Below are 16,271 nucleotides of genomic sequence, written 5' to 3'. Positions count from 1 at the left end.
TCCTTGAACCTTCTGATCATCTGCTTCATCAGTGGAGCTCCTCCCACCCACTGATATTCTTCCTAGACTCATTCCCTAATGACTAGCATTACTTTCTTTACTCTCTAGGATACTTTTATCCCAGTGATACTGAACCTTCCAGTTGCCAAAAAACAAACCCTGCCCTTCCTGAACCCTGCTGTCCAATACCTCATTCTTACCCAGCTTAACCCTGGCCCCACTTCAGATCTGCCTACCCTTTCATGGCGCCCTCTGGTGCTCCTCCTCTACAATTAACAAACTGCTTCTTAGTCTTCTTCCTCTCTTTCTCTTTCCATCTTCTGGCACTAATTAAGAGTTGGCTTCTCAGAGATGACACTGCGTTCCTGGTCATCCCTGCCAGGACTGAGCACAACTTCTTTCACACCATTTGACTCACTGGTCCAAGTGAGCAAGTCAGAATAGTACTCCCCCCATTGCCACTTCTAGACTCTCCTTCTTCAGCCATCACTCAATGGCCTCTCCTCATCTGAGGTTCACTCTATCCCAATTTATCTCCTGCTGACTGTTCCAGATCCTGGTGACTTTTTACTGACCCCCAGGACATTCTTCCTCTTTCCACTGAGTTCAGTATCTGGCCTATAGTCTCTTTATCCATTCCAATTCCTGCCTTCATACTAGGAGGTGTCAGTATACATATAGATGTTACCTCAGACAACCCAACTTTCCAGTTCTTTAATCCACTTTGCTCCCACAACATGCTCCTTAACTCTCTTACGTATGCATACGAGGGTGATCATACCTGTGATTTTTCCCAAGTGTTCCATTTCTATATTCAAGAGCTCTGAAATATCCATCATTCCTCCTCTCCCTATGCCTTTGTTTTCCTGAATCTATCTTCTGTCCTTATTGTGAACTCTGAGCCCTCAGGGGAGACCCTGTAGTACTTTCCTAAAATTGTCACCCCTCCTCTGTCTATATTCTCTTCCCTGCCCAGCCTCAGCCCTTGGTGAACTAGCTCACTTCTACACTATCCTATCCTCAAATCCCTAGTTTAAGGTGTGGAATTCCCATGGCTGGAAAACCCTATACCTCCCCCATCACCATGGGGTGTGCTTTGATACCAAAAGAAGAGGTCAAGTCTCTCCAGATTGATTATAGGTAGTAGTTTACTCAGTCATTATGAATACTTACAAAACAGGGGCAATCTTCACTCTGGGGCGACAGCCAGACAAGTCAGTGGATCCCTGCCCAGAACCCCCAAAATCTGCATGGTTATTAAAGAAAACAGACAAAGGGAGGAGAAGCTAGAGAGTCCATCACTACTGATTGGTGGGTATTTTTGGTTTTCTGCTTAGTAATGACCATGGGTGTTTAGCCAATGCTATGCCCAAACATAAGTTTGTGTATTGATTATGTACCAGTCACATATGGGTATTCTCGTTATGGTTTTCCTAGGTCAGTCTCTACATTATGATTCTGTATCTAAGTTATGATTTCTAACAGGTCACCATGTTTGGGCTTCCACCATTCACAGAGTTTAAGTTTTTTGGCTTTTCACTTATTTTATTTTATGGCTTTTCCCCATTCCATTGAGGACCCCACACCTTGTTCCCTTGATACATCATCACTTACCCCTTTCCAGACCCCAACCCAGGATTATTCCTACCATTTCCTCTGTTTCCTTTATTTCTACTCACATGTTGCTAATTGGGGGTGGAGGAATTCATGAAACTTCCTCTTGGGTCTACTCCAAAGTTATGTCCTCTCATCTCCCTCCAGCCAGGCATTCCTTCTTCTTTCTAATGGATTCTGTACCCCTCTCACCACAGTGCCTGTTCCAGGTATTTTCTCTTCTCAGGACTCCTACTTCACCCTTTCCCTTTCTCTTCTTCTGAGGACCTTGCTTCAGAGTTCAAAAAAATCAGGGTCATTCACCTCAGACTCCCTCTTCTGCCTCTCAAAATCCTCGTACCATCATCCTGTTCCACTTTGGAGTCAGGAACACCTGAGTTCAAATCTTGCCTCTGAAACTTAGTAGATGTGTGACCCTGGGTAAGTCACTTAACCCTTGTACACCTTCAGTTTCTTACCCATAAAATGAGAGTGCTGAACTCATGGCCTCTGACATACCCTTCCATCTCTAAATCTCTGGTTTTATGATCTCCTCCTTTATTCCAGCTTCTGAGGAAGAAGTGGTCACCCTTCTTGCTAAGCAAGGCCAACCCCCTACCTGTATGCTCCATCCCAAACCCTCCTATCTTTTTCAGCAAAATGTCCCAACTGTGTTCCCTCTTGCTCTCTAAGATTCAGTCTCCTTTGTCTACTTGTTGGTTTCCACTGCCTATAAATATGCCTGAGTATTTCCCAAACTCCATTTTAATTAAAAAAAAAACAAGAGTCTATCATTCCTGCTAGCTTCTATTGTGTATCTCTCCTTTTATCAACCAAACCCCTGAAAAGGCCATCTCTTTGCCTCCCTTCACTTCCATCTGTGCTTTTCAGTATGTCTTCTGAACTCACTTATTCAACTGAAGCTGTTCTCTACAAAAGTTAGTAAGTGATCTGTTAATTCCAAGACCTAAAGGCTTTTTCTCAGTCCTTATGCTTCTGATCTCTCTGTACCCTTTGACACTTTCTCCTCCTGGATAGTTTCTCTTCTCTGGGTTTTGTGACACTGCTTTTTCTTGGTTTTCCTCCTACTGGTATAATTGGTTCTTCCCAGTCTCCTTGGCTGGATCATCATCCATGTCTAGTCCACAAGCTCTGGATATATCTGAAGGCTCTGTCCTAGACCCCCTTCTTCTTTTAAATAATCTTTCACTTGGTAACCTTTAATGAATTGTTACCATCTCCCTATAGATGATGCTCAGATCCTTCTGTGTGGCCTCAGTCTTTCTCATGACCTCCAGGCCTGGCATCACAAAAGCCTAGTGAGCATTCTTAATGAGAGGAGGCCTGTGTGGGAGGATTTTCCTGGATAGATGGCAGCATGTGCACATCCACACATGCGCGTGCGTGCGTGTGCATGCGTGCGCGCACACACACACACACACATACCCCTCCACATGTAACTTGTCTCCCCTGTCAGAATGCAGGTTCTTTAAGAGCCAGTACTGCCTCCCTTTTGTCTTAGCACAGTGACTGGCACATAGCAAGCAATTAATAAATGCTTGATTGATAAATTCCGTGAGTGATTCCTTTTCCCATAAAATCAAGGAGTGCTTATTAAGTATTTGCTGTATACCCTGGGCTGGGTTTGGATGCAAAACAAGTAGAAGATAGATTTCTGTCCTGAAGGAGTATCTGGCCTTGTTGTGAAGACAAGAGGCCATAAGTTCTAGACAAAGGGCTGGCTTTAGAATCTGTGAAGATTCCGAGACTGTCTTGGCTGGCGTTTTTGGTAAGAATTGTATTCAGGAGGTATCCGTGGACTCAGCGAATGACTTCAGAAGAGAATGCTATCCTTTTTTATCCCCCTCTTCCTTTTGGGGGGTGATTATTAGTCACACAGATGGGTAAGCATACCTGCTACTTCCTAGTTTTGTGTCCTCACACAATTAATTTCCTGTCTCTGAGCCCGTGAGGTGATTAGATTAACTGACCTGAGGCTTCTTCCAGATCTCAAATCTGTGATCATATAGACATACATGAAACAACTAGAAAATTGTATGAGAGAGTATATAACTGCAAGCTGAATTTGTGGCATGGCCCCAGAGATGATCTGTGGCAGTTGAGGGAATGGAAGGATGAGTATGAGCTACCATATGGCAGACTGTTTCATGGAGAAGGTGAAACTTGACTTGATTCTGTAAGGATAGACAGGATTTTGAGAGATGGAGAGGAAGGTGAGAGGAAGGGCATGGGCAGAGATGTGGAAGCACATTAGTGCTCTGTATATGAGCATGTCATTAAGGACTTTGGCCAGAAGAGAGCAGAAGATCAGGGAGGAAGGAGAAGAAGTGGGGTTTATAGCCAAACTGGCACCAATTTATTGAAGATACTGAAAGTTAAGCCATGGAACGGGGCATCGATTTGAACAAGTGATACAAGGAGTCATTTTTGATCCTTAAAGGGACTGGGGATGTTGCATGGTTTAAGCTGTCTTATAGGAAGCATAACTGGGCAAGATTGGTAATAGGGAGACCTTTCTGAAAGTTCAAGCTTGAGAGAATGAGGATTTGGGTCTCCAAACTCTGAGTACTTTCTAGCAGTAATTTTGCTCCTTTCCTTTATGATTATGGCAATAACCAGTGAGTAAAACAAACATTTTGTTTTTAATTAGTGGAGTTTTTTTTAATATCCAATTTTTTAAGAAGCTAATGAAAAGATTGGAGCCAAATACTTTGGTATTGACAGAGACTGACATGTACCTGAAGTAGTAAAATAGTTTAAATTGTCATTTAGTCATTTTTTCTTTATTTTAATATTTTCACTAGTCGTTGCTGTCAATGTTCTTTAAAAGTTAATTATTAGTCTGACAGCACATTTATGCGGTAATTGAACATCGTTAGCTCAGAAGTTATCCTGTTGATGTTTTAGGGCTTGACTTAAAAAACAAACTTGGTTTTTGTATTGCTTATTTAGTTACAAACTTCCTAAAAACTTCCTCCTGGTTGTTATCTTATTGTTCATCTATATAATGCCCTAGGCAACATGTGGTGGCTAGTCTGAAAGACTGTCTTGTAAAAACATTCCAAAAAGGTAGTAGAACAAAATTTTGTTTTTCAAATGTGAAAAACCTAAATATATATGATAAATACCTTACATGTGCCCTAGAAAGACAAATTAATAGTTGTGAAGTGTTTCTGGGATGAATTTTTTCATAGCTGCTATTTGACTTCAGTCACTGAGCCAGTAGATATTAAGCACCCATTACATGAAGATCTAATAAAGTGCCAGGTCCTGAGAAGGTGCCTTGTGTCACTTGGCCATGGAAACGCTGTGATATGTTTAATAGTGAAATTAAAATATAATGAAAATGCATTTACATATTAGAATGTCTATTTCTAACTTTTAATTTCTAAAAACATCATATCCATCTGCAGGTGTTAACATGGACAAAGCAATATGAAGCTGCTGCTCATCAGACCATTCCAGCTATGAACCAGCTGTCTGCCTGGTTAATGGAAAACTTGCCGAATCAGGACCAGGAGCAAAGTCTGATTCATGGGGATTTTAAAATGGATAATTTGATTTTCCATCCAAAAGAGGTATTCCAAATACTATGTCAATTAAACCAGGAGCTGAGGCTAGCACTGGGCAAAATCTGAAATAGGTGTTCTCTATATCCAGAATATCTGAACTGCTCCACTCACCTTGCTTATGCTCCCAGAATCACTGCCACCAGTCAGAATATTTATTATTTCAAGGGAGCAAAAATTTTATGGCATTGGTGTATTCTATGTAGGATAAAAACCAGATACTGAGTGATATCTGTGATATAATTAGAAACATATAAAAAGGAGGGTAGCTAGGTGACACAGTGGATAGAGCACCAGCCTTAGAGTCAGGAGGACTTGGGTTCAAATTCGGCCTCAGACACTTATACTAGCTGTGTGACACTGGGCAAGTCACTTAACCCTAATTGCCAAGGAAGGAAGAAAGGAAAGAAGGAAAGGCAGGAAAGGTATAAAAGGGTTTTATGCTTGCGTTGACCAGGATGGTGAGGAAACTGGGGAGTCTGCTTTAAGAGGATGATTTGAAGTTTAGGCTTGAGAAAAGGTGATACGGTGGGGTACATGGGAACTGCATTTAAGTATTCAAAGGGCGTGTATGTGAAAGAGGAATTAATCAGACTTGTCCTACTTGGCCCCAGAAGATGAAACCAGGAGAGTGGAGGGAAACTGCAGAGGCAGATTTCATCTTCATGTAAAAAAAAATTCCATTAGAATGAGTTCTGCCAAAGTAGAGTGGGCTGCCTTTGGAGGCTGAGGGGTCTCTTATGCACCTTCAATAAGATTGTTGGACCTTCTGGAATGATGGTGAAGAAGGAATTCTTTTTGCAGGCAGATGTGGCCTCTGAGCTTCAAATCAGCTCTGGAGTTCTGCTATTTAATAAAAAATAAATGAAGAAAATGAATTTAAAAAATAAAGACTACTTCAAATGCCTGCATTTTACATACCTGGTTCGACTTTTGCTTTTTTCTTGTTTTTCTTCCCCTGCTTCACATGTCCTCTCATTTTTTATCTTCTTTAAGATGGAAAGATGCCCCCAAACCTCAAAAGTATCATATAAGAAGAGTGGTCTCTTTATGTTGATGCCCGCTGTGGAGTTTTCTTAAAATTAGTCAAAGTAAATCAAAGCTGTCAGTCTACAATGAGTACAGGTTATATGTCCTGGTAGTGGAAGAGTGCGATGGGAATTAGGAGGCAGAAGCTTTTCTGCTAGTTTAGGAGATTTGGGACAAATCTCATGTTTCTTAAAATTTTATGTCAGTAAATATAATGCTTTATTTCATGGACTGATTAGGATAATACTCTCCAATAAGCAGCCCTTGAGGAAAGTAGGGTGATAATCTGATTCTTGGAGTAAACATCTGTTTGTAGATATTTTCGGTAAGTGTGGTCAGTCCTAATGCCACTTGCTGCTCAGGCTTAGAGATGGGGGAAGAGGAAAGGAAAAGGCTGGGAGGGGAGAGTCCTTCTCATTACACGTAGATTGTTATTGTGATTAATGTAAATAACTTAAATTGGTATGAGAACGTGGACATTCTGACGAGCTAGAAGTAGAGAAAAGCACTTGTGATACAGGTTGGATTTTTTAATGTTGCATTTTAGTTATTAATTAATTGCTGACCCTTGTCAAGGACACCGATGAATTCTCACTGCTGCTCTTGGCTATGTTTGATCCTCACAACAGCCCTGTGAGCTAGGTGCTGTTATTATCCCCATTTTATAGATGAGGAAATTGAGGTAGAGGTAGAGAGACTGGCCCAGAGTCAAACAGCCAGGAAGTAGCTGAGGCCACGTTTGAACTCAGGTCTTCATGATTCCAGGCTCAGCATTCCATCCAGTATACCTCCTAGCTGCCCTGTTATGCAGTACATAGCACTGGTGATTAAAATGCAAAATTAATCTGTAACTGTTATTTTTAGCCAATGATGTTTATTTCTTATCTCACTAAACCTTTTTATGTCTGCAGAAATATTTAAACGAGTTTGGACAATCTCCAAACTAGGGTAGGGATGTCAGTCCCTTATTTTTTTTTTTTTAGCAAAGCAATGATGAGTGTGGACATGTTTGAATCAATTTATTTACCTTTTTAAAAGTCAGTTTGAAATTCTAAATTATTAAAACTCTCATTTTTTGTTTCCTTTTAAATTAAAGGCTCGTGTAATAGCAGTTCTGGACTGGGAGCTTTCCACTGTTGGCCATCCTTTATCAGACTTAGCATATCTTTGCTCCTTCTCCTTTTGTCCAAAGGTCCTTCCAGTGTTAAAGCAAAGCAGTAGCTTGCAACATACTGAAGGTATGAAACTGAAGCTTTACACAAATGACTTAATTTAAGATTATTTAATTTTCTGTAACTAATATTTTAATAATAAGCCAGATTTCAGACTTTTAAATAATATTTCTTGTCTAGGAATTATGACTAATTTGCAAGGTTTTTGTTTATAGATTTCACAGAACTTATAATGAAAGATCTAAATTTTGTTTAAGAAGAAGATGAATAAGGAACTAATTTTCAAATGTTTTCTTTCAAAATTCCATTTTAATAATTAATTCCAAAATTTGGTCTAGTATATTTAATGTGTTTTAGAGAACTAAAGCTTAGAAAAACTACTGCTTTGTGATTTGATTTACTTAGTTTGAAACAAAGGTATATATGTGATAACATAACATTCTTAAATACATACCATAACCTTATAGATAAATAGTGTCTTGTTTTTATAGGGATACCACCAGCAGAAGAACTGGCTTTAATTTATTGCCGCTACAGAGGAATTAGCACTACACTTCCTAACTGGAACTTCTTTCTTGCTCTTTCATGTTTTAAATTAGCAGGAATAATGCAGGTAATTATTTAGTTTATAACACACAGAGATCAATATTGGACAGTTTTTTAAATTCAAATTTTATGCACACAGGTGGTGCCATGGATAGAGTGCTGGATCTGGAGTTGAGTAGATCTGAGTTCAAATCTGGCCTCGGACATTTGGTAGTGGTATCACCCTGGGCAAGTCACTTAACCTTTGTCTGCTTCCATCTCCTCATCTGTAAAATGCCAATAACAAAAGCACCCACCTCCCAGGATTGCTCTGAGGATAAAATGAGATAACATTTTAAAAATGCTTTGTAGACCTTACAACCGTAAATAAATTCTAGCTCAGGGGTGGGGAACCTGCAGCCTTCTAGGTTCTAATGCAGCCTTTTTACTGAGTCCAAGTTTTATAGGACAAATTCTTTTATTAAGGGGATTTGTTCTGTGAAGTTTGGATTCAGTCAAAGGGCTGCACTTGAGGGCCTAGAGGGCCACACGTGGCCTTGAAGCCTCAGGTTCCCCACCCCTGTTCTAGCTATTAGTATGATTTGTTTTACTGAAGAATGAAGAAAGCACTGTTATTAGTGTTAAAGGCAGTTTGTGTGTATAAATATATTAATTTAATCCATTAATATTTATATGGATCAAACAGCAAATTGAGAGTAGATTCAAATATTTAATAGACTTTTTTCTCCTTAGGTGAATCTGTTGTGGTAGGGTTTGTTTGTTTGTTTGTTTTTGTTGAGTGCTTTACATATAGTTGCTGATCAGGAGTAGAGAATGCATAAACCTTTCTGTTCCATTATGGAAAAATCAGAAAAATGCATACAGGGAAGGGTTGGGTCAGTTGGTCTCCATGATTTCTACCAACTCCAGCCCTATGATCTCCAAGCATGAGCGCTAAACAGTGAGAAGAGGAACAAGAAAACAAACAAACAAAAAAGTGCTGTAGCTTGGAATGGTGATAGACGTTAGAAAATCGAGTATGAGGGAAAGGAAAAACAAAGGGTCTGAGACACAGCAGGCACCAGACCGTGCGCATAGTAGGTGCACCAGGCCTTGCACATAGTAGGTGCACCATCAATGTTGGAGGTTTTTTCCCCTCTCTATTAAGAGAGTGAGCTCCAAAGTAAGGGTGAAGACTGCATCTGTCATCTTCCATCTCACTGTACCTGTTACATGGCAGATTCTTAATTAGAACTGAATTGAATTGAATTGGTTTTGTATCCTAAATGGAAATGGAGTAAAATCTTAGTTGGTCTTTTCTTATGGGGCTGTAGTTGCAGGTGTTAGTGGATTGGTAAGAATAATCCACATTCTGACCCCAGTAGGAAAAATTCTCTATTATCATTGTCATTGACAGTTTACCTTTTGCCATTTTAAAGTGTTTAAATTTTACCTTAGCAATAAAATGTACCATATTTTCAAATTTATACTTTTGACATAGATGGTGTGCTTTACCCAATTTTCAGATTATATGAAGCTAGAAAGATTACTTAATATGTTGGCTGACAGAATCAGAATTTAGGAGGATCTGAACAGTTTGATTAAGCCGAACCTAATCAGATGAAATCTAATCAGAGTACAAGTCTTAACACTTGAATTTCAAAAAACTCAACCCTACACATATAACATGGGAGCACAATGCCTACACACCAGCTAATATGAAAAAGACCCCAAGGTTTTAGTGCACTCCAAATTCTGTATGAGTCAGCCATGTGATGTGGGTAGTAGAGACTTTGCATATTAAAATAATTTGGCCAGAATAAGGGAGGAAATGGCAGTGGGCCCAGCCAGTCTCTTTCCTCCTCAATTCACATCTGGAATGTTGTAAGCAGTCTGTTGCCCAGACTTTAGGGAATATGTAGTGACTATATAGGGGCTCCAAGAAAATGAGTGTACTTAAAATTACTCCCTGTGGAAGAGATTTGAAATAACTGGGGATATTTAGCATAGGTAAGCTAAGATTTGCAACACTGGGGAAGAGAATATTGGTTTTCCTTTGTAAAGGTGATTCAGTCTGTTCTGTTTTGCTGGGAGGCAAATGGGGAAGAAAAAGGGAGGCAGATTTTGGCTCAAGGTGAAGAAAAATGTCTTCACAGTAAAAGCTAGCCAGAGATAAAATGAGCTGCCTCATTAGGTAATGAGCTACCTCTGCTAGTAAGGAGTTCTCCATCACCGATAGTCTTTAGGGACAGGCTGGAAACACTTGGAGTGGGGAAGATCCAGGTTCAACCACCCCTGCAGATACGTAACAAGTTTTGTGACCCTGGGCAAACCATTCACTCCTGTGAGCCCTTATGTCCTGCAAAGCTTGTCTGAAACATCACCTCCTACAGGAAGCCCTTGTCTGCTAATACCACCCTCCAAAATTGTCTGGTGTTTATTTGTATGTGCTTATCTGTACATGTGCATATGTGCCCATGTTGTTTCCCTGTGATGGAAAGAAAGCTCCTTGAGGACAGTGACTTTCACATTTGTCTTTGTACCCCCATGAAGCCTGGTGCATACTAGGCACTCGCAATTAAAATGCAGTGGAAAAGTGGGCTCACTGAGCCTCAGTGTCTTCATCTGTAAGGTGAGAACAACAACAGCACCTGCGTCACAGGATTGCTGGGAGGTACAAACGAGATAGTGCATGTGAAGTGCTCTGCTGTGCAGACTGTAAACATCCCATGCAAATGTCAGCTGTCATTATTACCACTGTTATTATTAGCCAAGTACTCAATGGAGGAGATGCCAGGATGGATTGTACTGAATGAGCTCTAAGATCTTTTCTAAGCCTAGGATTCTGGAACTCAAAAATAAGGGTGCTGAATTTCGGTGATGTCATTAAAATAGTGATCCAGGTATAAAAAGAAAAGGAGTAAGGAGGACGGGAAGCTCAGGAGCCAAAAGAATTATCAAAAAAAGGTTGGAGAAAAGTAGGCATTTTATCCTGCTTTTAGGAGCTCATGCATTGTCCACCAAACTGCTTCTCCTATCAATAATCTCCATTATATGCCATCTTATGCTATTATTTTACAGAAGATGGATGCCTTGGATAGTGAGTTCCTCAAAACAGATCTTATAAAATCTTTTTGAATCTCTATTTTTCTACAATTGGACATCAAATAGGATTTTAATCTGAAACTATTTTTCATTTCATAAAGGAGTAAAAAAAAAGCTAGGTCAAAATGAAAAATATCAAAGAGGGATGATTGACATTTGTATATTAATTATATTTAGTTTTGTTAGAAATTGACTTCACCCAAATTACCAACATGGATTTAGAAAAGATGAAAAATCTATAACAATATCATATATGACATGGAGGAACTTATTGACATTTTTTGTTTGTGAAATGGGAAGCAAGAACAAAGGAGAATCCAAGATAAACTGATGGTGTCCATTTAGCACTGTTAGGAGAAGGGATTCCTTTGATCAGGTGAAATGGGAAGGCTCCATTTGTCATTTCTGATTGTTAGAGTAGGAATGAGTGATTTATTCAGGGTCTAACTTAATCCAGAGCAAACATTTTTAGAAGTTACATAACTACCTTTTCTTTGGTTCTACAGCTTTGATATTAATTTGGTTTCCTAAGTAGATTTCTCCAATCACTGAAGCTGATGTATGACTGTCCATTTAAAAAGTGCAGCTTGTCCTCTCTGCTAAGAGTATGTTCTGTGTAGGTGATAGGAACATGGCCCCCTAGTTTAGGCAGCTCCTGCTAGCACCATAAGTGAATGGAATTGGCCTACTGGTTGAAAAGTTAGTGTTCTGTGAGTGTGGTTAGGCCAAGTCAGTGATGTGATGGAGCCACATCAGCCCTAGGCGGCCTGCAGAGATGTGAGACTGGACTTTGGGGGTGAATACCTGTTGGCAAAGCTGAGTGCTTTTGTTATCTTGCATTTAAGGGAATATATGCCAGATATCTTCTGGGAAATTCTGCATCTGAAACAAGTTTTATGTTTGCCGATATTGTCAGACCCCTAGCAGAGACTGGATTACAATTCACAAAGAGGTAAGAAAAATATGAAACTGTAGCTAAAGCAGAATATAGCTTTTAATGAATTCATTCCATCTATGCCCCGATTTTTAAATGTTTGACCGGCATAGAGTATTTTTTTATAGTAGCTAAGCACACCCCCAGCCATGGTGGGGTATTCAGTAATGCTTCGTGGTGCTCATTTTGGAATCTTATACTAATTGACCCGTTTATCTTTCCTAAAGAACTTTGAGTGCTATGGTTTCACAGCCTGATCCTACAGGAAAATTGTTCTTCCAGACAAGGACAGGCCAAGAAATTCTGCTCAGGGTGAAGCATTTTATGCAGCAATATGTACTGCCAGCAGAAAAGGTAATTGTGTTCCAAATACTTTTATTATGGAATGGAATATATATTTTAGCAAAAGAATGTTAAAGAGCTGTGGCCTGCTCCCAACCTCCACAAGTCTCTAGCCCTTCTCTGCTTAGTGTTAGAAGGAGGCTGCCTGGGTGCCTCCACCGGCACCCCCTTTCCTGCTGCCTGGGAGGTGGAAGAAGTCGTTTCTGTTTCTCATTGGATTTCTTGATCATTATTTGCTCTGCTGTGATCTCCAGGGTTTTGCTGCAGTAGGTGTCTGGAAGCTAGGCTACCTCTCTCCTTGTTCAGAGGCCTGTCTAGGTATTAAGTTTCAAAAACCTCATTGAGGAGTAGAGAGAGGGAAGTCTAATGGGAAGAACATTGGCACAGAATCAGATTTGGCTTCCAAGACCAAGTGGCTGTGGAATTTTAAAGATGCTGTTGAATCTTCTTGGGCCTCATTTTCCACACCCACAAAATGACTAGTTAGATCATCTCTTAACAATCCTTTCACACCCTTACAATGTTACTCATCTTAAGCATGTAGATTCAGACTAATAAAGTGAAAGTAGAGAATTGAGACAATTACCTGTCTTTCATTTGAAACATCTAAACAACTGAGTGGATTTGGGTTTGTTGGGTTCTTTTTTGGAGGGGCACAGTGTTTGGTTTGTTTTGACTGATATTTACCTCTATTGGGACCAGAGAATGATAGAAGGGGGTAAGCGCCCTCCTTTCCCCTGAAATTGCCTTGGACTTGCTTATTTGTGAATGTGTTATTTCCTTCCCATTAAACTCCTCATTGGCAGAGACCCCAGCACCTAATGTGTCTGGCGTACTTCATACGTGTTTAATAAATGCTAATTGAATTAAAGACTGTAGTATCGATTGACCCTTGATGATATGTACTACCATTTTTTATTGCTATATTTATGTTAGAACTTTTGGACTTTGGAGTCACTCTTTTATAACTGTACTGATGGAAGAGTCCTTTGTTTATTATGCCTAACACTTACTTCCTGATACTTCCTTAGTCTCAATAACGAAATACAACTCCCACCATTCTTGTGAGGTTTATTGTGTTTACCTTCAGAAGAGCTTAAGCACTTGGCTAAAAGGTGCTTAGGGAATCTTGCCCACTCTTTTTTTTTTCCATGATCTATCTGAAAGAGCTCACACCTGTCTAAACTTGTAACTAAACCAGGCAGAGATTTAGGCCAGAGTACAACTGTAACTTACTTTTTTCATCAGGAAGTTAGCTTCTATTAAGATTTCCTGTTTTAGGCTGTTTACTATTATTTTTTCAAAAATGAACACTGCTTTAATTCAGCCTGTTATGCCTATAAAGAAAGGTATTTTGTAATACATACATTTTTCTTACTCTCTGACTTTATCTTTGATAGCAAGGCAGAATTGAGATATTGAGTAATGGGAACAGCTGTCTCAATTTTTCAGAATAAAAAACTGCTAGCCTTATTTTCATTAGTAAATCCTCTCTCTAAAGATGGTTCCATTGAAATTACAAAGCAAAATTTGAAGATTTCATTTTCTTTTGACATCATATTGTCATAGTCAATGAATTATATAGACATAGCTATCTAATATAGACATAATATAGACTCTGTAGCTATATGTGTGTATATAGACAAATCTGTGAATGGCCAATTTGAACCCTAAAGCAGCAGTTTGTGAGAAAAGGCTTGGAAGCTAATTTGATTTGGGGTTAGAGGGAGATGATGTGAAAGGTGATGCCCAAATTTTGAGCCTGAATGAATGGGAGGGTGATAGTCATATTTATTAAAAGAAATAAAGTCAAGAGGAGTAGCTAATTTGGATGGGAAAGTGATAGATTAGTTTTATTTATGTTGGATTTGAACACAAGACAACTAGGTAAAAATATCCAGCGTGCCATTGGAAGATCAGGGCTTAAAGATATTTATTTAAGATTAGTCAACATAAGAGTAATGGTTGAAGCCATAAGAGAAAGGTAGAATGAGAAGAGAAGAATAACAAGGCTAGAACCTTCCGGAAGAACCAAAAATTAGCAAAGCAGTCAGAGAAGATAGATGATCAATGTTATTATTATTATTGCTAAGAGAAAACACATAAGATCATTTGAACCAGTAGGTAAACCTCAAATTCCCCAGATCACTTAAGCTTGATTTTAGAAACATCTCTTTATATTTCCATTTAAATGTAGATTTGTATGATGTTCTTTAATTCCCTCCCTACTGAATTTGGAGTTGGGGCGGGGGGGCTTCTGCCACAGCAACTCTGGATTCATGTAGAGTGCAGATTTGGTCTGGAGGGAACCCAATTCCTAAAAGAGAAAAGAAATTGAGTTTTTTCCCCGTCCACTCTCTAGCAGTGCCTCTACTCCAGAGTTCTGGCAAAAAAAAAATCTCTTAAACAAAACTGAGGGTATAGCTCTTGTCTAAAGTCTCTCCAAAAGAAATTAACAGGGTCCCTTCTAGAAAGGTAGTCACTGTACAAAGCGGTGAGGCAGCTACGTGGCACACTGGACAGAGTGCTGAGCCTGGAGTCAGGAAGACTCATCTTCCTGAATTCAGTTCTGGCCTCAGACACTCACTAGCTGTGTGACCCTGGGCAAGTCACTTCACCCTGTTTTCCTCAGTTTCCTCATCTGTAGAATGAGCTGGAGGAAGAAATGGCAAACCACTCTAGTATCTCTGCCAAGAAAACCCCAAATGGGGTGATGAAAAATCAGACATGACTCATGTAAGATGGCTATTTATTTCCTCCATCACAAAAATTCTTTAAAAATCACAAAAACCTCATAAGTGTACATTAACAAATATTTAAAATATGACTCATTTTATTGGATTGCTTAATAGATATTTTGGTTTTGCCTTCTGTCTTCATGATCTGAGCAGTATACTGTGTATGTCCAGATCCTTTGGCCAGCTGGATATGGCTTCCCCTTTAGCAGTCTCGCTGCATAATCTGCCTGGTGTTTTCTCCTCTGAAAAGTCATTCCTCACTTGACTCACCATTTCTTGGGCCTCAGCAGCCAACTGGAAGAACACCCAATCGTTCAAACTCATGAGGTTACCAACTGTTGTTTCTCAGGATCACTGTTAAAATGACCAGGACTCAGGGGAAAAAAATACAGATCAGAAGAAAAAGCCAGGTCCTTGAGGTCCAGTCTCAGCCTTGCCTAGGCAAGCACATGTTCATGCTGCTACATGCCCAGAGGCACTAATTTTGGAGGGGAGAAGGGTAGAAGAAGGCAGAAGGAAGAAGTAAAGAGAACTCTTCTCTCCCAGACCTCAGTGGAAATTCAAGGGAAAGCTGGTATTGCCTTTGTACTAACAAAGAAACCAGAAGCCATTTCTCCTTACAGCTCCTCTGACCAAGTGACCAACTAGAAGATACTGGTCACCCATGTTCTTTAGCAAGGTACAGAGCACATGTGGCTCACCAAATGATGGCCCATATTGTGTCTTTACATGAAATAATGAGCCCCCTTACGAATACCAAACTGAAGAGAAGCTAAAAAGCGAGCTATTTAATTTTTCCATCATATCTTCCTGCATTCCTCTTGACACTGCCCCCCAAAATCCATTTCATGCTGGAAATAGGTCTCCCCTGCCAACAAACCCTTAGACCGACCCAAGATTCCTTGTCTCAAACCTTTCTTGGAACAGGAGTCAGAAGTTAAGTGTTGGAGATTTAAATAGCTTCTTTTTGTATAAATAAAAGAAACTGAGATAATGAGTGAGCACAAATTAATTAGAATAGGTTCTGTCTTAAAATGTAGATGTGAAATGTTCCATTGCTGTTCCTCTACAAGGATAATTACTCACAGAATGAGCCCCTGGTCTCTGATTTTGGTTTGAGATTTTAGAAGACCCTCTGTTTGATTTTTAGGTAGTATAATCTTATGAAACAGTGTATATCCCACCTCCCCACCATTGGGCTGACCATTCAGCATGCCTAACGTGCCCTCCTCCCGACCCTCCT

General features: G+C 39.7%; 1 protein-coding gene across 1 annotated transcript in view; it reads left to right on the top strand.

The window, feature by feature from the left end:
* Positions 1–16,271, top strand: part of ACAD11 (acyl-CoA dehydrogenase family member 11) — a 91,020-nt gene that overhangs the window by 23,915 nt on the left and 50,834 nt on the right. Inside the window, exons 5-9 of the mRNA XM_036759942.1 lie at positions 5,028–5,192; positions 7,309–7,450; positions 7,876–7,997; positions 11,860–11,966; positions 12,176–12,302. Coding sequence (XP_036615837.1) covers positions 5,028–5,192; positions 7,309–7,450; positions 7,876–7,997; positions 11,860–11,966; positions 12,176–12,302 — 663 coding nt within the window. The remainder of the gene's footprint in view (positions 1–5,027; positions 5,193–7,308; positions 7,451–7,875; positions 7,998–11,859; positions 11,967–12,175; positions 12,303–16,271) is intronic.

Source organism: Trichosurus vulpecula, chromosome 5, assembly GCF_011100635.1.
Source record: "Trichosurus vulpecula isolate mTriVul1 chromosome 5, mTriVul1.pri, whole genome shotgun sequence".
Taxonomy (NCBI): domain Eukaryota; kingdom Metazoa; phylum Chordata; class Mammalia; order Diprotodontia; family Phalangeridae; genus Trichosurus; species Trichosurus vulpecula.
This window is presented reverse-complemented; position numbering and strand designations above follow the sequence as displayed.